The sequence below is a fragment of the Hydractinia symbiolongicarpus genome, chromosome 8 (genome assembly GCF_029227915.1).
Source record: "Hydractinia symbiolongicarpus strain clone_291-10 chromosome 8, HSymV2.1, whole genome shotgun sequence".
Taxonomy (NCBI): domain Eukaryota; kingdom Metazoa; phylum Cnidaria; class Hydrozoa; order Anthoathecata; family Hydractiniidae; genus Hydractinia; species Hydractinia symbiolongicarpus.
In genome coordinates this window covers 6,689,063-6,714,517 of record NC_079882.1, presented here as the reverse complement: position 1 = coordinate 6,714,517, position 25,455 = coordinate 6,689,063, and the positions used below count along the sequence as shown (strand labels likewise).

The 25,455-nt window shown below is 33.7% G+C and overlaps 3 protein-coding genes across 6 annotated transcripts in view; 1 reads left to right on the top strand and 2 right to left on the bottom strand.

Moving 5' to 3' along the window:
* Positions 1-1,240: 1,240 nt before the first annotated feature.
* LOC130655785 (poly [ADP-ribose] polymerase 1-like) lies at positions 1,241-11,415 on the bottom strand. The gene is made up of 29 exons (XM_057458583.1): positions 11,264-11,415; positions 11,125-11,145; positions 10,558-10,806; positions 9,849-9,993; positions 8,792-8,946; positions 8,511-8,627; positions 8,353-8,435; positions 7,932-8,054; positions 7,798-7,848; positions 7,569-7,656; positions 7,383-7,470; positions 7,154-7,299; positions 6,615-6,687; positions 6,475-6,534; positions 4,946-5,081; positions 4,803-4,863; positions 4,568-4,628; positions 4,425-4,501; positions 3,907-4,032; positions 3,704-3,787; positions 3,193-3,444; positions 2,970-3,068; positions 2,698-2,850; positions 2,575-2,611; positions 2,444-2,457; positions 2,269-2,345; positions 1,898-1,959; positions 1,706-1,823; positions 1,241-1,531 (listed from the first exon to the last, which is right to left on the bottom strand). The coding sequence occupies exons 1-29, from the start codon at positions 11,375-11,377 to the stop codon at positions 1,459-1,461; spliced, it is 2,943 nt and encodes a 980-aa protein (XP_057314566.1). The 5' UTR covers positions 11,378-11,415; the 3' UTR covers positions 1,241-1,458.
* Positions 11,416-11,954: 539 nt separating this feature from the next.
* LOC130655787 (uncharacterized) lies at positions 11,955-22,759 on the bottom strand. 2 transcript variants are annotated; one of them, XR_008984744.1, is made up of 4 exons: positions 22,312-22,759; positions 21,366-21,795; positions 21,140-21,278; positions 20,148-21,059 (listed from the first exon to the last, which is right to left on the bottom strand). XR_008984744.1 is itself a non-coding variant. In XM_057458584.1 (2 exons), the coding sequence occupies exon 2, from the start codon at positions 13,201-13,203 to the stop codon at positions 12,154-12,156; it is 1,050 nt and encodes a 349-aa protein (XP_057314567.1). In that variant the 5' UTR covers positions 13,204-13,221; positions 22,312-22,384; the 3' UTR covers positions 11,955-12,153. The 2 variants fall into 2 exon arrangements, 1 of the variants encoding a protein (XP_057314567.1); XM_057458584.1 differs by lacking the exons at positions 20,148-21,059; positions 21,140-21,278; positions 21,366-21,795 and adding an exon at positions 11,955-13,221 and having other exon boundaries at positions 22,312-22,384.
* Positions 22,477-25,455, top strand: part of LOC130655788 (histone-lysine N-methyltransferase set-1-like) — a 19,610-nt gene continuing 16,631 nt past the window's right edge. Inside the window, exon 1 of one of the 3 annotated variants that reach the window (XM_057458587.1) lies at positions 22,477-22,532. The gene's annotated coding sequence lies outside the window, so the exon portion shown is untranslated. The remainder of the gene's footprint in view (positions 22,533-25,455) is intronic. The other 2 variants (XM_057458585.1, XM_057458586.1) reach the window with 2 other exon arrangements.

Here is a 25,455-nt window from a genome sequence, read left to right as displayed (position 1 = left end):
GGAAACCGCGTCCTGTTGCGGAAACACGAAATGCGATATATAAAGGACGGGCGACCCCGTGGATTTTTCCACGGGTTAACGGCTAGTCTCTTTAATAATAGCCGTCGTCTGTCTGTGTGTCCGCGAAAGCCGCGTCCCGTAACGGAAACACAAATTTTTTAAAAAGTGCACCAATACTAAATGCGATATATTTTTGTCCACTTTGTTGCGACGGGTAAACTGATGGGCGACCCCGTGGATTTTTCCACGGGCTAACTAGTCTATATTATAATACCCGTATATGTCAGTCCGTCTGTTACGCAAAATGGTAACTTAGCTGCGCAAGTATAAAAGGACGAGCGAACACGTGGATTTTCCACGGGCTAACGACTATTCTCTCTAATTAGCCGACACCGTTGGTGCATGAACAAAGTGTCAGCTAATTAGGGGTATTCACCTTTTGGAAAGTTTTGCAATGTAAGCTTAAAATTTGAAGAAAATGCGATTTTGTATATGAAATGTAACTTAAAAAATTAGCGGGTACATTGTTCAAAATAAATATTTTAAAATTTTTCATTTTTTTTGTATGCTTCTCCGTAATTTTTTGGACTGTCCACTAATTGGAGAGAAAAAAAAAGCATATAATTGCCATTTCGTGCAAAAAAATTATCCACTAATCAGAGTGTCCGCTAATTAGGAAGTTTATGAGACTTTGACTAAAAAACGGCCGGTGCATGGACAAAGTGTCCGTTAATCAGAGGTGTAGAAGGTAGTATTGAGTAGGAACTTTCCCTTTTTGTACTCAAACTGTCTGCCTTATTCCGCAATATTTGAAGGGGTTTTTTTTTCATGTTTGTGGATAGCGCTGTATTTCCAGGCATGACCTTTTTCGTTTAGTCGGATGCTGTCAATTTTTGCTGCCAGCAAAACTGATAATTTATGTTCACGACGTCGCATTTAATGTCAAACCTACTACAACCTCGTCCCCATGGCAGCTTGTTTCTTTTCGAAGTTGCTGGATGCAGGCTACCTCAAGGAATACTATCTTCGCGGGAACTAACTTCCGCGTAAAATGTTATAAATAAAGCACTAAATTTCGCGAAGTTAAGTGTGATTTAATTTTCGCGAATGGCGAGTTTGGCAATGTTTTTTGCAGGAATAAAGTTTCGCGAAATTGACAGAAACAAGCGAAAATTATTTCCCGCGGTTGTCCGGAAACCAGCAAAACCAGATGTTGTAAAACTAAAGGAAAACGACGGTAAATGTTGTTCTTATGTTTCTAGTAACAAAACTATGGGGGCCATAATAAATCTAAATCACATGTATAATAAAAAAGTAAAACGGAACGCAAAGAAGTCCGTTAGAAATGACGGATCTAAATCCCACGTACAGGTTTTTGACATCAAATGGATGAATGCTAGTGCAGCTGATATGATCACGCTACAACGCTACCATATTTAAAAGGAGTTTCCACCTATCTTAATACTTGTAGTTGAATTTCAGTTTGACTAAATATTTCATTTCCAATTGGGCAACATCGTACACGATATACCTTTACAAGTTGGTAAAGGAAAATTTGCACCAATTAAATGATAAAAGTATTCTTGTAGAAGAAATAGTCACTAAACACTGCCTTTTTTTTGTACCATATTTTTTGCAATGACTATATTTCTGAAATTTGCAGTTAATTTTTGCAGATGCTATAAAACCAGTAAAGAAAGGATACTCGTTATACAGCAAAGATGACGACTTAACATCTGTTGATTTCCCAACTCCCATCGGAACAACAGTACCATCTTTTAAAACTTTGTTACCCTCAGGGTCTGGCCCGGTTTTACCCAAACCTAAAGAAGTCGACAAATAATTTAAAAACACCAACACAAACAGAAACAAACATTAAAAAGTTTTACGTACGAACCTTTGCAGCTGTGTTTGCCAGCAGGTAACTTTGTAACATGTTCGGCTTTTTTCAATTCATACCTTTATAAAACTAAGCTGTAGGTGAAGCTGGATTTTTACTCAAGAACAAAAAAAATCGGAACGGAACAAGAATAATACTTTAATTTGATTGGCTATTCTGCTGATTATTCTTTTGTGCGCGCAAGAAATGTCAAAATTATTTAACTTTCAATTTTGATCAAAACGTGAAAATTATCAATCAATCCTGTTCCAGAAATTAAAATTTTTCGATCCGATCCAATTTGTTCCATTCTTGAGTGGAAACCAAGTTTAATATAAACTAGAATACATGCTGAAGTAAATGCACACGTGGTATAATAGCTAACTTACATGTTGCCCAGGGCAACTTCGCACAACAACATAAGTCCAGTGTTGTTTGAACGGGTCGTGTTACAGTAGTTGGCCGACTATACAACAAAAAACATATTTCGATATAAGCCAGATAAGGGAAATATCAATGACCAATTACAAACACAATGGCTAAAAAAATATTATAATAACCAACCTTGGAAGCCATATCTAAAAACAAAACAAAAGATATGGATAAAAAGGATGATTGTTGGCCACAATGTTAAAACACAGGCACAAAAATAAACACGGCTTTGCTTGAAAAAGGTTATATATATTTTTTCTTACCAGCAAAGTAAACACCTTTTCCAAACATATAACCTGTCTAAAAAGATAGAAAAAAAAAGTCATTATAATATATAAACTTACCGTATTGGATATTAAAAGTAATTTAAAGGATGTATCACTTACAACTGGAGCTTCTGGAGGAGCAATCCGCAACCCTTGAGATAAAATACCAGCGTAGTTAGTCGTTCTTGATCCATGCCATAATAACTGTCTGTTCGGTAAGTCTTTAAATGGTCGGTACCGTTGCCGTTCACCTTGCCGTACGACAGAAAACACCTTAAGATTAAAAAACAGTCGTTAATTTTGTCGGTCTAAGGTGTCAAAATATTGACAACAAACACATCTGTACAAATTAACGGAGAAAAACACGACGAGGATAATAGCCGACATATCACCTCATCTACATCAAGCGAATAACTTCCATGTGTTTTTGCGTGCGTATTCTTTACATATTCTTTGATCATAAGGAATTCCTCTGAACTCTTTTCAATCTCCTGTAGATAAAAAAAAATCAATTTATGGGGAAAAAACTCCAATCTTTAAACTTTCTAAACATATTCACGCATCGTCGCAATAGTTGAATTTTAGCTTTGGTTAATACGTGTACAACAAACTCACATGTATATCTGCTTTTAAACTTTCGTAATGTAGATCAAGTGGATCCTTTTCAGCATCACCTTTCGATCCTTTTAGTAAACTGTAGGCTATCTCAATCTCCAGCAAACTGTCCAACATTTTTATTTTTAAGTTAATGAGGTCACTGTTGTCTAAAAGGGGCGGCTTCTTCATTCCGAAATCGTGAGGGATCAATGTGAAGAAGCGGTTGGAAGCATCGAGAACTTTCGAACCAGTTACACCATCAGTTACACACTATAAAAACAAGCAAACAAACAAATAAACAAACAAAAATAAATTAATTAATTAATAAATAAATAAATAAAATAAATGCCGGGTAACTAAATTTAATTTTTTTTTTAAATACGTTTCAAGGTTTTCATGTTCTTTTTGTTCTTTATTTTGGCTGGTGTTGAAGATTTTTGCTGTAATTTTTGCCATATTTTAAGGTTGTTATGCACACAGACATCTGAAAAACTATCACAGCCTAGCTTGGTTAGTCAAACAAATTTACCTTTTGGCATTCACCGAGACAAGCATAAGCTGTTTCAATTTGTTTCTTCGAAAGTTTACCAAGTGGCATTTTCTTTAAATCAATCTACAAGCACAGTTATTACTATTCGTGTACAATTCAAGGGACAAAAAACTGGGAGAATAGAAATGGAAAACTAATTTCTGTAAATGAACACTACAAACAGAAAAACACAGCGTGTTTACCTCAAATTCCACTAAGGCATGTTTCATCGCCTCGACATCAAATATCAGCTTGATCAACTCTTTTACTGGATTAGTTAACTTACTCAGGCTACCCGGGGCAACAGAACTTTGGAGTGTTTCGTCCTCCTAAAAATGAAAATTACGAAATTACATAGATTAAATTTTCATATTGTATAACATATTCCAAAACAACACTTTCCTGTTGTTTTTAATTACGTGCGGGAAAGGCTTGCAAATATTTAACGCTGCACGAAATAAGAATGCATGGCGCAATTTAGGTTGTGAAAATAATACACCAATTATAATAAATAAGAGCAGGGTGGCTAGTGAATGTTCCAAATATTTTTAAATAAAATTAGAAAATATGCTTTAATACAAATATATGTGTGCAAAATAAAACCCAGGGGTAATATTTATGTATTAACGCAAATACCACAAAAATTGTTCCGGATTTTTGTGCTCATGCTATGAACATGATTCATTTTAAAGACATGTAATATATATTTGAGGAGTAGTACCTGGCCATAGTCGATATCCAACGGGTAAAACCTTGAAGGTTTCTTCACAAAATTTTTTCGGTTATGCCAAGAATTGCCTAAATAAATGTTAAGAATTTTCAAAATGTAAACAACACCATATTAGAGGTGAAAAAAAGAGCTACCTGTTTTCTCTTCGTATACTTCTTTAAAATTCCATATAGCATCTTCACGGTCATTGAATGACTAAAGACAAATCATGCAACGAGAAAATAAAAACTAGGAGCAACTTAAAAGAATATCTGCAAGACATTTCCAAATCAAGGATCAAGTTTGGGTAAGAAAAGTAAGTAAACACGATGTCAATAACAATAAGTCTAGAGTTTATGAGAAAACAAACAAAGAAAATGGTAGCTTCACCTCTAATTTGTTGCCACCAATAGTAGTTCCCACACGTCCCCACGCACGAAACACATAAAATCTAAAAATAATCAGACCATGCAACAACTTTTTACAGAGTACAGATCGAAAAAAAAGTAATGAGTGAGGACAAATAAGCATACTTATTTTTTTTTGTATCGTGTTCCAAAACTTGAACTTTGTAGTAAGAATTTGTCCCTCTTAATAAATCAACCATGCCTAACACTGCGTTGTATAATTCGTTTCGAAACGATAACACATGACAAGTATCTTCCTTCCCTGAAATAAAAAAAGATTTTTTTTGTAGGGTCAGCATTTGATCTCCTCACAATGATGTCAATGTTAGAGGTTTGTATTGGCGACATCACTATTTGCAGGATATTTGAATTTCCGCGCCGAAGGCGTAGGAAATTCTTTAAGACCGTCGTTTTTTTTTGGAGCATTTTTTGAGAAAAAATCGACCCTGGGATTTCACGTTCCTCTGATTTTTTGTTACCTAAATGTCATTTTAGGCCAAAATTGGTTCAAAAATTAAAACTACTTTATTTTCCACAATATTTGGCACAGTTAACAAAAAAGTATACTGAACATGATGGTGACATCAAAATTTCGATTTTTGACCACCTTAAATGTCATTTTAGGCCAAAATTGGTCCAAAAATTAGAACTACTTTAATTTCCACAATATTTGGCACAGTTAACAAAAAAAGTATGCTGAACATGATGGTGACATCAAAATTTCTATTTTTGGCCACTTTAAATGTCATTTTCGGCCAAAATTGGTCCAAAAATTAAAACTACTTTATTTTCGACAAAATTTCGCACAGATCACAAAAAAAATATGCTGAACATGATGGTGACATCAAAATTTCTATTTTTGGCCACTTTAAACGTCATTTTAGGCCAAAATTGGTCCAAAAATTAAAACTACTTTATTTTCGACAAAATTTCGCACAGATCACAAAAAAAAATATGCTGAACATGATGGTGACATCACAATTTTGATTTTTTGCCACCTGAAATGTCATTTTAGGCCAAAATTGGTCCAAAAATTTAAACTACTTTATTTTCGACAAAATTTGGCACAGTTAATAAAAAAAGTATGCTGAACATGATGGTGGCATCAAAATTTTGTTTTTTTGTCAACTAAATGCCGTTTAAGACCATAAACGTTTCAATCGGAAGACTTTCAACCATGTATGATAGGCTATAATTTTTGTTCGCAATTTTTTTTAAAGTGTGAGTTTATTATGACACGTTTCGTTTTGTTTGCGTTTGTTGTAAGATGTAATGTCACTTGTGTGTTTTATCTTCAGAGCTTCAAGCACCAAACCTCTTCGAATGTTTGGCACGATAACACAACGAATTAGCAGGTTAACATCAAATATTTTGGTAGCGAGCGGAAATTCTTAGAGCCCCCAGGGCTTCTTGTTACATTTGCATTCAAAAATAAAGAATTTTATTTCCTGTCCCCAATTTGACTACAGAACAGTAGTAGGTGTAAAAGAATAATTATCAATCATGTCATTGTTATGTTTCTTTCCATTTTAGGATCAATTTATATAAATGGTTATAGTCTGTAAAAATTACACTGTTGCCAGGATCATAATCAGTATGCATTTGCGTCAGTTTTGTTTCTATTATTTTATAAAAAGGTAGAAATTAAACCATACCTGAATCTGGATCCACAATGGCTCCTCCTTTCATTGTTAATTTTGCTTTTTTCGAAGATTCTGAAAATTCAAATTGTTACAAGGTAAAATTCTAAATTGGCACACACGCGCGCACCCCATATATTTAATAAAATACAAACCAGCAGACGATTTTTCTATTTTCCGTTTGCGAGATCCACTGGCTTTACCATCTGTTTCGTCCGTGGGCTCATGCTTAAGAGATAAGAGGGGAGTGAAAATATTAATGCTTAGTTTTAATTGGTGAAAATAAATCAGATTATATAAAATTGTAATGTTTTGAATATTAAACTTTGCAAAATATTATCACTATAGAGAGATTCTCAAAAGAGATATGTTCGTGTACTTTTTCTTACTTTTGGTGATGCTAGCAACATTTTTATAAAAAAGTTACTCTGATTTTTACTGATTTTAATCCATATTCCATTTCATTTGAACATTTGAAATTTCTAGGTTATAATAGTTGCAACCCCTACAGTATTATGTGTAGCTTAAGCAGCTAAACACATTGAGTAATAACAACATCATTCATACCAAAATTTTTTCTAAAAATTTTCCTATTTCCTATTTTCCCAGACTTGAAACAGAATTCCATTTTAGATATTTTTACAGACACATATATATACATGTTCGTCTAATCCCTCTTAATCCAACCACTTACATTTCCGCCCCAAGGTGCTATTGCATACTGTGTTACAAGTAGTTCCGCGCCACCTTTTGTGACAGCATCGATGTACTCTTCAGCGACTACAGGAATATCATTTGCTTCTACCGTTTGCATCTTTTTACCAGATTTCAAAACCTCCCCTATAAAACACACAGTAAAATAAAAGACAAATCAATGTATGCGTTTAGATCTTACGTCTAGAAGTACTATCACAGTCACATACCAGGCGAGCTTACACAACAAAAACACGATTTATTTACACTGTCAGTTAAAGTACCACCAAGTTCTTCAACTTTTGATCGCAATTCTGCCTGAAAGAAAAAATCACTGCTACAATAAGTAAAGTGTCACTGACAACATGTAACTTCTTTTTTTATTTGATATTGTTACTAAATTCCTTCCCAGCTACCTTAGTTTGCTTAAGCTTTCCAACCAACACAATTTTTTTATTCTCCAACGGTTTGTTGCTTGTACTTGACTGTTTCTTCAGCTGAGCTCTAAAAACAAAACAGTGCAAATTCTTATTACCACAAGACACAAGCAGATTTTCAAAACGACATACATCAGCTCCTCTTAATTTTCAAAAGTATTGATAAAGTCACATATACTATACTGTATAATATTCGCTAGAGCCATACACAGCACTTGCAGGAAATTTTCGATCTCTGATTTTTAATTTGAATTTAGATCTAAAAAATAAGTTTAACATAAACAACAATACTAATTCTTGGGTGAACTTCCTCTTGTCAAGATCACTGTTCGACCGACTTACAAAAAATCGTTATCTTCCTTTAAATCAATGGGTATTTTCCACATTTTTCTTTTTGGTGTGTGAGTGACATACACACAGCGTGTCCACCCACTGATGTTACCAGTGCATGCATATCCCTCAGATCTAAAGGAACAAACATGGAATTTTTTATGTGACACAAAAATAACAAAATCTGGTCCTTGAATAGAAATATCTCGTTTGGGCTTTGACATAATGGGAAGGCTTTTTTAAAAGCCTTATAAACCCTCATAGTAGGGAAAATTTGTGTATTTCTTCTCAAAAAACAATGGTGGTGGTGGTAGCTGAAAAAGGTAGTTCAATCTGTATTACGGCAGTTATTTCCCTTAAAGACATGCACTTAAGTCACAAAATCCATTCAAACTGCTTTGACAGTTGGTTTGCTGAAAAGAAAATTAAGCACTTGTATGCCAGTCGTCCTTTGTCACAGTCTGGACATGTTTCCAGTGCACCAAACATCATTCCATCAGCACAACTGTCCAAAATCTAAATGAAGAAACAATCATGCATTAAAATTTTCCCATCAATTTTATTTATGCTTCTCTTTCTAACAAACATTACCTTACTCTCTCCACCTGTACTGTCGTAATTATTTGCTTCCAACATGCTTCGAAGCACAGCATTACTGCAAGTTTTAAAAAGCTGATCTCTGATTTTCCAAAACTTTTCATTTTGTTGCTAAGATAAAAAATATCTCGTAAAAATTCATTGAAGCAGCTTAGTAAGATGATATATAAAAACAGTTTGCCAGTCTATCGACAGAAATACTGTGATAATTACACCAACTATGTATGGCAAAAATTAATCAGAAACCTTAATACATGCATGCATGGCACACTCACCTTTAACTTTTTGGCTTCTTCGCTGAGTTTCTCTTCAGCAACAGGTTCCTTCTTCTGCTCTGCAACAATTTTCTTCTTTTTAGATGCTTTTTTCTTTTTAGTTCCAACTTGCTTCAATACTGACTTTTGGTCCTCGTCGTTTAACGATGTAAATCCTAAATTTTTTAAACAATACTTCAAAACATACATAAAACGTTCATTCTTCATATGACTGGTTCTTTTAACCAGCAGCAAATAATACTGAAAGTGTTTAATAATCAAGCCAACTTCTTAAAACTCTGAGGGTAGAGCAACCTCCATTTAGATTAGCCCCTTTTTAAGACATTTGCATTTTACTGAACATTCAATGCGTTTATGCTTAAATTTATACATCTCTATTTCTAAATTTATCTTTTAATCTTTTTCAAATTGTTTTTTATACATACACGCAGAGTTTTCTTTCTTTAATAAAAAATTATTTTGGAATGACAAGGCTATTAGAAAAAATGATTGCGTGAGACAATGAAGTACAGAGCTTTAATTAGAAATCACACAGAAAACATGTATGCATCACATTATCAACGTAATATAACTTTACAAACGAAATATATATACGATAAACAATTTTTAAGAATTCAACTTCTAGCTTCAAAGTTTAGAAATAATTTTTAGGTAGCTGACTAGTTATTTACATATGTTTAGCATTTTTAATGTTGCTTTAGCTACTAGTATTTTACCTATTAGTACAGAAAGCTATGCCGAATATAAATATAATTTACTTAAATGGATGAAAGGTTATACATAAACAGCGTTTTCATTTTTCTCATAAACAAAGCTAGGCTGCCTTGTGGTTCATTAACCTAATGTCTACCATTTGCTTTTTCTTGATGGGGAATTGTTGTTGTTGTTGGTAACGCTTATTGTTTAATAAAAAAAGTCGTGGAAATTCGGCAGAAAAAACAGCCGAGTCATTTTTTGCTTTGCTAGTATATTCGCGTATTATCTATCGTTTCTGTTATTTCAAGTGATGTGAACAAACCAACACAACAAAAAATCATGCTGTTGCAAACATGCATACCAGGAATATCAGTGGCTGCCAAGTCACCAACGTCTAATTCTGTTTTTCTTTCCACAAAACATTTAACATGATGCCAATGAGGTACAGGACCCCTGGCAAACTTTACTTCTTCTGGTTCCATTAGTTTGGAAATTCGAATAACACCCTAAAAATTACAACTCATTTTTGCTGCAATTTTACAAAATAGACAGGCAAAAAAATAGTACCATATTTCCTCTAATTAGCGCCACCCTTCAATAAGCGCTGCACCTGAAGTTTAAAGTTCGTAATAAGCGCTGCCCTCTAATTAGTGCCACACATGATTATTTAAATTCTACAGGAGAACCCTTTTGAACAGATTTCTGATTCAGATGTGGAAGATGCATGTGAGCCATTCCATCTGATCAATGAAAATCATGATGGCAATAGCGACAATGATTTTGATGTCTGATTTGGTCTGACTCATTTCAAGGATTCGTATTTCAGAAATATATACTAAAAACGTAAAATGAATTGTCTTTTCTGTGATATTTCAATACTTACACCCCAAACCTTCAAAACCCAAAAATCTCAAACTTTAAAATAAGCGCGCATCTAAAGTCATAAAAATTTATTTAGCACCACAGCGGTAATTTGAGGAATTACGGTAATTAAAATTTATCTTCTTCTGGATGTACACTAATCTACGCTATTGAAATCACACTATTTAAAAAGGCAAGTACAAACATACTTTCTCTATTTTCTCTTCACATTGTCTGCATTTTGCTCTACCAGATTTAGCATATTCAATTTGAAAATCACTGTTATTGTTATTGCAACTTGGACCATCAACCTCATCTTTAACAGTCTCACACCCAGTAAATTTTGCTCGAACTTTCTCTTGGTCGTCCCAACGCAGAGTGTCGAATTTTCCAATATCTGAGCAAGATTTTGGTTTAAATTTTTGAAAAAAGCATCGGAAATGATACCATTGTGGGACCTAACAAAAACAGACAAAATAATCAAAGGCATATTGAGCAAGAAAAATACAATGAAGTTTGAGGTAATGTCCACAAAGAAGTCTATCTAGCATGTTTAATTTTTTAAACAACGATCGCTTAAAATAGTTTTTTTCCACATTCATACAATCAAAGAAATGCACTTCTAGAAAAAATAGCCCACACACAATCTTAAATTAATTTTAGAATGACTTCCTTAAATAAGATATTAGCTTTATTTGTATCATTTATATGTATCTATACTTTACAATGGTATACATAAGTAAGCAAGAAAAAATTAAAAAAGATAAAGGCCATACCTTTCCATCAAAATGTGGTGACTATAAAAAGATAAAAAATATATTACAATTTTAAGAGATTTTCAGAATAGCCATGTAACTATAATACAATAAACAACACAATAATTTATTCATCAAAGAATTAAAATAAACGCAATACCTGAACCATTCTTGCAATTCGCAAAGAATCCTGGGCTATGTTCGTTTTGCAGCCCTTACAGCCAGCTCGGCCAGATTTTGCATATTCTGCCATGTATGGTAGATCTTCTGACATGGTTGGTTATACTATACACACTATTCAAAACATTATATAGTAAGAGATTAAACAGAAAAGGTCATAAGACATCTTGATTGTTATTATTTATTTAAACTATGCTGATGCCAGACAATCAGACATAATCTTCATTTTCTCAAAAATTTTGTCCTAGGCAAGTCTGCAATGATAACCATTTATTTGTGACTAGTACCAAATGTGTTTTATTCAACTTTTTATTTGATTCAACATTATTTTTGAAAACACAAAATAATATCAAAAAAGGAATTTTCATGATTCAAAATTTTAAAAGTCACAAGAGTTGTAGAATTTATTTTTATGCTCATGTTCTCGGAGAAAGAATTTATGAAAAATATGTGAATTGCGAACCAACCATGTGGAAGTAAACAAAGGAGAAATAGTGAGAAAAGTAAATCAGTTTGAACTCACTGCAGAGTCTGTGTAATGCTTCATGACAAAACATGTGCATTAGACATTAGACAGAATGAACAGTTTATTTAAATGATGTCTCAAAAATTCATTAAAAAAATATAAATACAAGAAAGAGTACTACAATCTCAAAGAATACAGTACATGCTCAAGATAGATTTAGATTTATTCCTCTAAAGATCTACAAGCTGTAAAAAGCACCCAAATTTGTGGCAATGATTGACAAAAACCCGTCTTTTTTTAAAAACAAAGTACATGTTACATAAACCTACTAGACTTGGCAATGAAAATATGTTTACATATCAAAGGCAAAGGAATTAGTGTTATGAACTAAACCAGTGTTTTTTTTAATCTTTTCTTGTTTTTTTAAATTTACTTGATTTGATCTTCTTTTTAATTTCATCAACATTAACTTCTGTTGAGGAGGCTTGTGAAATGGAAGTGGTTGTGTTTTCACTTGGGGCAACAAAGACTTGATTTCTTTTTTGCTTACGCTTTTCACTAGCTTGTTGTTGCTTTTGTTTCTTCTCCTCCTTCTTCTTCATGATCTTTTCATCTTTTTTCAGGAAATACTCGCCACTTGCCAATTGTTGGTCCACTTTGCTTTCCTGTTGCGGTGGTGGGAAAGGTGTGTAAGGCTTCTTCTCTTTGATCTTTATCTTCTTTCTTTGGACGTTTTTATTTTTAAATTTGGGTAAAAATCGGTCCCAGTTTTCATTCTTTAACTCGGGATCTTTAGCCAATTCTCGTTTTATCATCATGATTTTTATATTGTATATGGGGTGAATATTATTCATTGTTTCTTCCACAATTTTTCGCACTTGCTTTAAGCCTTTAAAAGAACCAATGACAGAAACAGTTCCCCCTTGTATGAGAATGTAACATTCTGAAAGAAGTTCAAGAGCTTTCAGAGTGGCACCATTAGGACCAATCAGCCTTTGCCTTCGTTTTATAAAACGCTCTTTGTTTCTGACAAGATTTCTTATCTTGATAATGTCACATGTTATCTCATCCTCCAACACGCGACAAGCTTGTTCGAAAGGCACACCTCTCGACATTAATTTGATCATGTCTCTTGATTTAACTATAATATATGGATCAAATGTTTTCCTTGTTGTAGAAACTGTCATACTTCCTTCAATAGCATCAAGATTGCATTTAATACCATGCTCCTTTAACTTTTCCTTAACAAGTGGCCAAACTTCTCTCAAATAAGACTCTCGATATTTTGGGAATAATGTTGCAAACAGAGATTCTTCAACCATACCATTTGGGTTATCATCTTCTTGGAAAGGATCAACCTTCCAATGATCAATTCCTTCATGATCCCAAGGTTTATCTTTTCGATATTTGTCTTTCTTTCTTATTTGCTTATCAGTGACAACTTTATCTACCATTTCCAATGTTTAAATTAACTAAAACAAAAAAAAATTATATTTACTATTCACGATTTAAAAACTGTTTTTCCAGAGTTGCAAATCAAATTATTATTATCAATTAACTCAGTAAAAATGGCTAAAAACAATATGTCAAACAAAGAATTGATCCATGAGACCTTGACACTAGCACGTGTTTTAACAATAAGCATTTATGATTTTAAAAACTTTGTTAATTGGGTCAACATAATGATCTTGAATAAATTTAATGTTCCTTTGCAATAAAGTGAAATGAGAATAATAAAACACTTTTATTAACTTTTATTAACACATTTCTTAGAAGTAAATGTCATTATGTGGAAAGGATAAACCTAAACACAAAAGTCTGCAGCACTGGCATATTATTAAAAAAGCTGTTTGAATATAAATTGAATATAAAGACCTGGCTATGTATGAAAGTGTGGGTTTGTAAGATTTGTTTAAGTCACTCTTTACACAACCGTTTGAATAAACATTATTTTTTATGAATCTTTTGATTCACTTTCAATTTCAGTTTAATCCTTGTTGTTAAGGCCCATAGAAAGAATTACTCTAGAAAAAGAACAATAGAACAGATAGGATTTAGGAATTTTGATAATGTCGGTCAAAAATTAATTCAGAAATTTGTTAACATGTGTATAGAGCTGAAAATGCTGATCAGGAAAATGTTTTGGATCATGTACTTTTATTGAACGGTTTTGAAGATGTGGAGGTTTAAAGATTTAGACTGACAGAAGTGAAGAATTATTATAACTAGTCACTGACTGGTGAATACGTCTCCTTATTATAAAAATTTAGAAGCAAAATAAACAGGAAAAAAAACTATGAGCGATCTATCGTCATTATACCATTACAAAATGACAAATTTATGACACCAATTTCAACATGATTTCTAAAGCCGCATGCACCATTGTGTACGTAATTTTATGTCACATACACAAAACTTTGTGCGCATTAAATCAAAATTTACGAAGCCCTAACTTTCCTAATCTGGATGAACTCATTAAGGAGCAATTCACTCACATACTACAGATGTCAAATAAATATTATTATATCAAGCTGTCACTATAAGGAGATCAACATTATTAGCGACTGTCTGGCCACCTTTAATACATAAAACAAAGCTGTATAATGAAAAAAAGAATTGGAACAGGAAAGAATCTAGTCTAGATGAGAGAGAGAGTAGTTGAATTGAAGGAAAGAAGTTTTGTACAAAATTCAATGACATTGACTGACATTGAATAGAGGTTCAGCCAAAAGATTTGGTTTACACTGTGAAGGGATTTATTATATTATTATATTTATGAAACTATTTTCACTTCCTTTAATCCTAATTTGTTGTTCTTTATATGATCTACGGCCATGGTTTTTGCTTTCTATGATAATTTAAACAATCTAAAGCAATGTTTTCGCTTTTTACTCTCTCGTTTTTATAGTTTTTAAACAATCTACACCATGTTTTTGCTTTCTACAATTCCATTTTCATTATTTTTAAAAAATCTACAGCGATGTTTTTGCTTCCTACAATCCTGTTTTCATAGTTTTTAAACAATTTACCGCTATCTTTTCACTTTCTATGATCACGTTTTGAGAACAATGATGATGTTTTCACTTCGTACAATCTCGTTTGATTGTTTTTAAACGGTTTGTGGGCGATTAAGTGATGAAAAATGCAGATATTTAGATAATATGATATTTAGCTACATACGAAACAATTATGAAATAAATTTAGAACTAAGACATTCCATTCTAGATACAGCTATTCTCTGGGCAAAGTCACGTGACAATTACGTTATTTTTCGGCAAAATTGTCTACCATCTTAAAGTAGGGGTGAACAAAACATAAATCGCTAAGGAAAAGAAAAGTTTAAGTGGCTAGTCACATGTGGAGTTTACAACATGTCGTATGAATATCAAGAAAATTTACCAAAAAAAGCTTCTGAAAGATATGAAGACAAGCTAACAATCATAGGTAATGGATTACTGAAAATGCTTGTGGGACTAAAAGCTCTTTCAGTTAAAAAAGTTATGGCTAGCTAAAGCTACATTTCTTACTTTTGTTTCAGGGTTAAGAAAATGTCCTTACAAGTATGCAGCAAATGATTGGAAAGAGGATCCAACTGAATGGCCTCCTTTGTCGTATCACCATGTCTATCATTTTCTGACAAAAAGTCCATGTGAGTGTAGTGTATTAATTTAAAATTCAGATCAACAGCTTAGCTTATAAAAATAATGTTTACTTTTTAGGTATATACTTGAGTGAAGCTATGGAGAATTATAAATCTCTGGAGGCGCACAAGTTTTTTATTGATGGATGGGTGCATATGATAATGCTTAAAAACTACCTAGTGGGGCTGTGCTCTTACTTGCCGATATCAGACCATCTTTCGGACAACCGAAACACCACATAGAGCTATTGAAAAATTAGGAAAAAGTTTTAGCTGGCCACTGAGTAAAATTCTGAAGTTATACACAGATACCATATAGCCTTTTAAAAATAGAAAATTTATTCTCAATTTTTCTTCCAGACTTGGTGAAACCTGCTCACATGCAGTAGCTATGCTCTTCAAAATTGAGACAGCAAATCGCATTTGTATGACACATATTGTCCCTACAGATTTACCATGTCAATGGAACCAGAATTTTATTAAAAACATTATTGGCTCTCCAGTATCAGAAATTCAACTATATACAGTAAAAATTAAAGGAAAAATTGACTGCAACAAGAAAAGTACATGAAGCTAATGTAACATTTGATGAAAAGATGGAGTTTTTAAAAAGTCTTTCTTGCCTGGAAACCAAGCCAGTTGGTCTTTATTTATTTCACGAATTTAGTGAGGATTTTATACAAACTGAAAGTTATATTTATTGTTTATTCATACGTTTATAGTTTTTCTAAGAACTAAAACATCATGACGACGTTGGATGAGAGAGTGAATTTGAAGATTTAGATTGGTTGTTTGAAAGTTATCCAAAAGATGAAAACTTAAATGTTAAAGATATTTACCAAGGCAAGAAAAAAAACACTTTTTTAGTGTCTTTATATTTTCGTATCTTTTCTAAAAAAAAATTCTTGTTTGAACGTAAGTTTGTTTTTAAAACTATGTATTTCTATTTTCCGTTTTACTTTCAGAAATACTGAGCAAAACAACAAATCGCAGCGTCCACGAAAGTGATCCAGAACTGAGTTGAGTTACATTAAAAGATATTGTTTGTCACGTTAAAAATACATTGGGGATAAAAGCAAAGACACCGTCCACAGACTTATGCCTCCCCTCGTCGAAAGACACCTGCGAGTAAGCGTATTAAGGGCTTAATTGATGCGCGTGTTCCACCGAAACGCAACACATCAATTTTAGATAGATAGATAGATGTGGATATTTCGGCTAGCCTCACTAATACCGAAGGATATACTCTATTATTTCCAGGAGGGGCCATGGCTTAGATAGAGAGTCCCATAGTATTTAATGCTCATTTTGAGCTACGCAGGCCCAATTAGGGGCCACGCTTTACTAGACAACTCCCGGCAACATCCAACGGCCCAAACATGGAGCCATCTTCCCGATTTCCCTCACATGGCTTGGGTTAACGCGGGGCTATGGTAAGATTCACTTGCCCATGTTGAATCGCCATCAAGTGGAATCAAACCCTGGTCTCCCGCACAGAATACGAGAGCTATAACCACTAATCTACAGTGCCACAATTTTAGTCTTGTAAATCAGATGGCAACACTTTGTAAAGAAAACACTCTTTGTTTGTCCGTTGACAACAAAAATAAAGGGGAGGTGAAGATTCCAGCAACAAGTCGTCGTAGTAAAATATGTAGGTTTTACATGAACAGAGATGCGCCAAACTACGACGACCATTATTTTCCGCATATAAATTGTAAACTCGTCCCGGCTGGCTATCAAGTTTTGAGAAAAAAGAATGAAAGAAGTAGGTCGTTATCACCACCAAGAACCTTGTTTAAAAAAAACCCGAAACGATCACTTTCCGTAGGAGAAAAAACTATAAAGACTATAAAGAGTGATGTTGATATATGCACAGATCGACTTAATGGCGACAAAATTATATGGCCACGGAACGGTAATTTAATTGTGAAACTTTTTTCTTCTCGTGTTTTGGAGAGTATGAACGTTACGCATGTTAATCATTTGCTGGAGTTAATAAAACACAAGACGCTTATTAATACGCATAACGTTGTTTTGATTGCTGACGGTGGTCCAGATTGGTCTGCGAAAGGAGTTATCAATTTAATGTCGCTGAGTTTTTTGTGGCTAAATTGTCACTTGGATGCTATGGGCCTGGCCACTCAAGATTTGACCCCATCGAAAGAAGCTGGTCGTATTTAACTAAGCAGATAGTCAGTGTTACATTACCAGACACAATCAAAGGAGTCGTAACTGCAGCAGGCGTTGATGAGACATGTCATAGTGCTAGACAATGGCACCATCGAGTGCACAAAATTTTGGCATAACAAACACTACGCTGGATTCCAGATTACAGCAGAAACGTTTTAAGTAGTGATCTAATAATACCGCATATCAAGGCAACCTATGGTCTTCTTAAAACGTTTGCTGATGCTTCTGCTAAGAAAATTTGAAAAACACCTGAGCTCCTGGAACTGCAGTCGTTTTATCAATTCTTTGTAAAACATGCTAATCGAAAAAGCATATCAGTTGGAATTTTTTAGGTGCTTGTCACCTGACTGTAGCCACTGTTCTTCACTTCAACTCCGTCATCCCTGTCCTGAAATCAGCGAAATTTATCCTGGCCATTACAAAACATTTATAACAATGTCGCAATTTGCAATGTTCTTATCTTTTTTTTTCTGCAGTAGATAAGAAACATCATATGCGTTTAATGAAACATTAGTATATTTTTAATACATTCGTTATTATTTTTACGTTTTATGTATAACTTTTAGTGCAAAAAAATATGTTTTAAAAAAGCCCTTTACTTTTTTATATTCTTTTAAATGCGATGATAAAGAAGATATTGTTTAGGAAATAAGAATCGTTCGCATCAAAGATTCTCGCACCTACTTAAAAAGTTATCAAGAGTGACAAGCAGTGTTAAACACATATTTTTCTGTTACACCTCATCACTGTGATATAAGAAAACAATTAAACTTTGGTAAAATCATCAGGGAACAGTAGCTATCTTGTTTATTAGGTTTAAATGAAAGTAAAGCAACATTTCATTTTATTCTCCTTTTTAACACAAATTGTTCACCACACGATTAAATAAATTTTAAAGCGTTTTTTCATAACGATGGCTCAAGTAACTGAATTTAAGAAGAAAATGAAGGTTCAGGCGCTCGATCCTGAAACTAAGCACTGGTTATTTGCTTCTATTCTCGAAATAAATGAAAAGGTGAAGGTCACCTGGAGTGTTTACCTAAAAACATACGACTGCTGGATGCTAAGAAGTGAAGTTTGTATTCCTATTCAAAAAAGACCTTTCCTAACATGAAATGCAATAATTAAATCAAATGTTCCATTACGTGGTGAACCCAAATACTTGGAACATGGTGATGAAATTTGGGACACTACGAAAAGAAAAATTTTTTTAATCGAGACAAATGACCCGTTTGCAGCACAAGTATGTATTTATTTTATTTTACCAAAGTAATATTGTGTTTCAGCCTTTTCTTACTGTTTGGTTTAAATATTAATTAAACTTATGCACTATTTATTTTAGGTGACAACAACTACCAGAGAAACAGTTCTCTATGAATATCTGAAGGAGCAGCTTGGACCAGCTGCTAGTACGCCTCTCTGTACGATCACCTGCTGCCATCACCGCAGACCATGTTGATTTTTCAAGCTCTGATTTCAGCGTTGAGAAAACACCAGCAGCATCATTTTCTTAAAAAATCGAGGAAACCCCATCAGACATGTCTGCATCCCCTTCGAAACCACTGACTTATTGCCTGCTGTGTCATGTGGGAGACAGAACTTCTGGAGTTCTTTTTAATACGATATACAATTTTTTTGATTATTATTACAAAACATATTTCCCCTTTTAAAAAGATTTTTAAAACTTTATTCAACATGTTTTTTCTTTGGTATTACATCGCGAGAACATTCGTACGAAAGCTGTATTAATGTTCAGGACACTTACCTCTCCCATGTTCTGGTTATATTTAACTTGCATGGGTGCACACTCTTCTCGCAGTATTCTCTGTGACTATGAAGGTCGGGCTGACTTGGATGGTTCCAAATGGTCTTCACCAGCAGAGCATAAGAGTGTCAGCATGAAGGAAAGGGGCTGACTTTAATGTTCTCTATACCTTATGTTCTTCATAATAACAACTGACCGTTTTTATCGTGGCATTCACATGACCAAGACTGTTTCGTATTAAAAAAAATAGCGAGAGAACATCAACTTCTTGCCATATTTTAAAACCAAGTCTAACAAAGACATATTTTGTTATTACATTGAAAAAAAGATTTTACGATATGTGAATATTATGTCTAAAAAATAGATAAATCTTATCTAAGAAAAAAAATAAGTTACTTGCGAATTATCCTTTCGCACAATTTCGAGTGCAGCGCGCTACATAGTTAAAACAATGCATATTTATTTTAAAACTTTAAAATTTACTTAGTAACTAGTTCTATAGAAATCGACTACAAATAGTACACATGATAATTGCAATGTGATAAATTAAAAACAATTTTGAAACGATCTATAGACAACGAAATGAAGCGTTTGCAAAAAAGTTTGAAACAATTTTAAAATGAAGTTGAAACAAATTTATATGAAGGGATTACGATACGATTGTGAACCGATTCTAACTTAAATGAAACAATTTTAAAGCAAATTTATAAATGTTGATACGAATGGGATACGAATTACTGTTGGTTTTAATCGCTTCAAATTCGTATGGAGATCGCTTTAAAAAAAAAAAATGACACAACTTGAAATGATCAAATTTGAAACGATCATGGAGACGATCCTTTACAACTTACTTTAGTTTTTTGTATACAATACTTTCTGAGCTGAACAAACAGTCACAATTTTATCACAGTTTGTAAGATTATCAGAGGATGCTTCATCTTTTATGCTTTTTATGGTACGCAATGGTATAATACCTTTTAAAATGGTGTATTTATTTTTTAACAAACCTATGACCCTAAATATGAATGCGAACTGATGCAATTTTTTTGAGTCTTATACTTGATATTTGTGACTTTTCCTTTGCAAAAATGGAATAATTAGTTCTGAGCCACTACCAGCAGCAAAATCATCTTGAAGGGTAAAACCGCAATCTGCTAAAATTTGATCCCCAGGCATATGGTATTTTGAAAGATGAAATCCAGACTGTCTTACAATTTGAATATCACTTGCTCTGCCTCCCCAAAATTGTTATACAAAATTTATTGCGCCAACTGGAGTGCACGAAATTAAAACTTTTATAGTACAATGCTTTTTATATTGACTATACATCTGAGCATGTGCCATCAAAGATTGTGGAGATTCCACAAATACCTCAAAACAATCAATTATGAAAGTTAGCCTAGGGAATTTGGCTTTTAAAACAGGTGGAATTGTTTTGAAGATGTGGTCTTTGTCTTGCATTCTTATGAGAAACTTCAGTTTTTGATACATAATATCGATCCACTTCCAGAAGTGGTTAATCGCAGTTTGCTTCAAGACTGCAAATTAAAGCAAGCAGCTCAAAACTCAAGTTATGTCACAATTTAATAATGGTTAAATTTGGTTGTATAGCTCTTCTTTGGTACAACTTTTACCAGAAGGGTTACTGCAACTAGCTTCAGCAGGTTTTTGAACTTGAACTTTCATACATAACTTCTTATTTAAAGGTCGAACTATAAATAAGGACATACATATATATTTAAGTGTACACAGTTACATATACATCACTTCTTTATTAAAAAAAAATAATTACTTTAAGAATTTTGTAGTATTTTCAGTCTTCTCTCCAGCCGTCCAAACTTCTGGTTTTGTCTGTGAGGTGACTTTGATATACCTTTACATGTTAATTGAAGGCACTTAGTCCACATGTTTTTCAAAATTTTCCTTCTGTCCTAAAAATAAATGTACCAATTATATAGATATATTATCAATGCAGCTACAAAAAAACGTATAATCATCTCCAGCTAGCTAAAGCTTACCAGTCACAAAATGTCTGGAACAAACGTAAACGTGCTTTGATTTCGGTGACCACAACTTATCTTTTGAAGAATCTTCTTTTCTTCTAATAGCCTTTACCATAATTTTCTTCGTTTTTCATTAGCAGGCAGTATATAAAATTTCAACGTTGGATTACTCTAAGATTTGCTAAGCAGTCATAAACACAACAGCTTTTAACCATGTTCACCTACTAGCGCAGTGGCTGTTTTGTGTATGTCGCCCCAAGATCAAAATGGTAGACTTCCAGACAAATTTGATGACGTGGAATTTGCTGCGAGGATAGCTCCATTGGCCCTCTTAAATTTGAGTGCAATGGCATCAATCTTAGATTTCCAGTTAAATCGGATTCTAAGAGAATACCAAGGTTGTGCTGTTCATTCTATAATGCTGAGAAAATGATGCTGCGAAACTCTAGAACAATAAGAAAGCGTCCCTTTGAAGCCCAAAGGTTTTAAACCACCCAAAACAATATTTCAGAAATAATTCCTGCAGTACTCTGTTCGTATTACATGAACATCCAATCTATTTCACTGGTAATGGAGCTTGTGTATTTGACAGAAGATACTAGATGCCAGACATCACTGGGGTAACTGACTGATGAGAAAATTTATGCATGGAGGGGAAGGGGGGGGGGGGGTCAGATTTAATAATGCTCTGCATAAAATGTTATATTTAAGGGGCTAAACTTTACAATACCACCTGTTTAAAACATATTCAACGTAACATTTGCTACGATTGCTACGATGCTAGTACAATGACCCAATAACTTAATGACCCAATAACTTGGGATCTGCAACTTGGTTTGCAATATGATTTAAACAGGGTAGCTATAGCTATCCATCAATATTTGTGAGGATAGCCATGTAAAATATGAACATCTATCTATCTAATGGTAAGAAAATATATCTATCTGTATAGCTACATTACTTTATACTACCCCTGCTTTTGATTTTTTGATTTTCAACATTTCCACTCCACTTTTATTCAGCAGGCATGGAGATCGCCTGCATTTGTTGCCCCGCATGTTATTTCAGACTACGGTTTTTAGTTTTGCGATGATACTGAGAGCAGACCCGCGAGATTTTTAAAAATGTCGGCTATTGCGATTCGCGGTCATCCGGCTGGTGATGTGGTGAATGTTTTGTTTCGTAAGATCTTTTTTCCTATGTAATTTTTCAGTTTATCAAATGTCCTGAGAATATTCTTTAAATAGCCGGTAGCCAGACATGTCAAGGTCGGGGATCTTTCTATACAAAAACTAATGATACACCTTTACAATAATTCGGGAAAACTAACACTCCATCATCGCAGCTTATTTAGCGATCGGAGGAGGTAAACATCACACTTTTATAAGAGTTTAATAAGGAGAAAACACAGTTTTTCGTGATAACTTTTCTTGCCGCGTTTTGTTTTTAATGAAAAGTACACATAAGTTGTAACTTATTATTAACGTTTCCTGAATATTTGAAAGAAATTGACGACGGATGTTAAGAAACTGGAGAAAACATGATTTCGTCTCTAACAAACTCTAATAAAAACAGGATTTTTACCTCCTTTTTTCCATATTTGTAAAACGATGGAGAGCTGTAGAAACGCGTGTACGATTGAATTATTGTAAAGGTGTATTGCGAATAAGTTCATAATAAATCGATGAAAGAAAATAAATAGATAAATGTGCATATTTTACATGGCTAGCCTCACTAATATTGAGGGATATACACTGTTTATTATTTCCAGGAGGGGCCATGGCTTAGATGGAGAGTCCTAGAGTATTTAATTTTCATTTTGAGCTACACATACCCAATTAGGGCCAGCGCTCTACTAAACAACTCCCTGCAACATCCAACGGCCTACACATAGAGCCATCTCCCCAATTTTCTTAGCATGGCTTGGGTTAACATAGGGCTATAGTAACATCACTCACCCATGTTGAATCACCGTCAAGAGGAATCTAACCCCGGTCTCCTACACAGAGTGTACAAGAGCTATAACCACTAATCTATGGCGCTATATATATGTTACTATATATATTTTATTTCGCGTACTTCTTAATATTTCTCAAGATATTTGAAAATATAGATAACATAATTATACCCAAGGGTGCAACACATGCTTGTGAATTTTAAACAAGCTGTAATGGGCTGTTGAAGCAACCCTATAACAAAGCATAAAGTGAGTAAATCATCTCTTATGAAGACATAACTTTCAAACTTTCTTCTTGACATGACAGGACGCGTTCCCATGGCACTTTGCCTTTTGATTATTTTTAAACAGCTCAAAGGGCCACCACAAGACCCCTGAGCTGTCGGACAGTGATAAAATTATCCAATCCAGAAATTATTGCAAGCCATGGGAATCTAAAATTTAGGGCGACGGCAATTTTAACTAAATTTTTGCTGTCGTTATAGTGTAATATGACGGCACTACAACGGCAAAAAAATTGCTGCCGTAGGTCAAGATACTTCTGTTCTATTGCTTTCACATTTATGTATCATAATCTGCATTAATAGTGGAAAAAAAGTGGGTAAAAGACAAAGAATCAAAATACAATGGCCTTGAACATACCAATTATTCTTCATCGCACAAATCTGTAATGGCATTGCAAAGCAAAATGCTGATAATGAAGTAACAGGCAAAAAATTTAAAATATTTTAAAACGTTTTATGTAAGCAACATTATCCAAAACCTGAAGGTTACTAATATTTGAATTAAATCAGATTGGTATTTGAGTAACAGAAAGCTCTTTTAGGTTCAAGACATAGAATGATAACCTTGTAACAATCATTAATTGAAATGTATTTAAAAGGCGATGAACATATGATAAATGAACATATAATAAAAGTATCAACAAGTTAACAACTCTTTTTACGTATTATGTATATACAGGGTTCAAATTAGCAATTCGCAATTTGCGAATTGAAATGCCATTTTTGCGAATCACTTTGCGAAGAAAATGATAGAATTGCGAATCGAATATTTTTAAGTGGCGATAGAAATGCTTCTTTAGATTGCATTTTAAAAGTTTAAGAACGAAGAATGGCAATAGAAAAATGGTAATTGATCTAAGGTGTTCCCAGGTCACATCTAGATGGTGCTTTACTTCGTTACAGAGTGCCGAACAGGGAATTCTACGAAGAAAACAACACGCGTGCTACACATCGCACCCGTAAATCTATTTTAGAAAATTTGCGCGTGCGTTTTTTCTATTTTTTTCCTGGTTTATTTCACCCTTATCAGTCCCGTGAGTGTTAAGTGGTGTAAAAGTGCTAAATATATTAACAAAACACCTTAGTTCGTTGTAGGATAATAGGTAAATAACATATAATTAAATTTAAACAGTGGACGAAGAGACGCTGACACGTGCCACACGTTGCACTTACTGCAATGGTCTGCCATTTTGTTTGTAGTGCTATTTATCCCCAACCTTGTTCCCAGGGTTATATTTTCTCTGTGGGTTATCTATTATCTATAAAAATGGTAAAAATGGGAGTCATTTTTTATTTATTGAGGTTTCAAGTTTTGTTTGTTAGATTTTGGGAGACGGCTTGTTTGGAATAGTTTAAAGTTGTTTTTAAATTTAAAGTTGTTCTTTAGATTTTTAAAAGTAAAACAGGTATGTTATGTTCTTTTATGCAGTTAGGAATTTTAAATTAAAATGTTCAACATACATTTAATTTCACACAGGCAGAAAAAAACACATTTAATTTAAACACGGGAAAAAAACACGGCGTTTAATTAACGTTTTTAAAAAAATTTAATTTAACCACAAGTGGTTATTAACTGTTTTTAATGATACAGTTGAAGCTGTCGATGTAAAACGATTGATTTTTGGAATACGGTTTTTAATAGTTAAATGCTTAAAGCATAGCCTTAAACGGCGACATTAACTACGCTGTAGAAAATTAACTTTTATAATTCCTTCGTTATTTTTTTTTATTTTACAAGAGTAAAGAGCGTAATTAACGCGTGCGATGAATCGCACGCCTAAATAGCTGTTGCACGTGTGTGGGCGCGTGCGCGTGCGATCGCACGCGTCTCATGGAATTCCCTGCCGAAGTATTTGCGAACCGA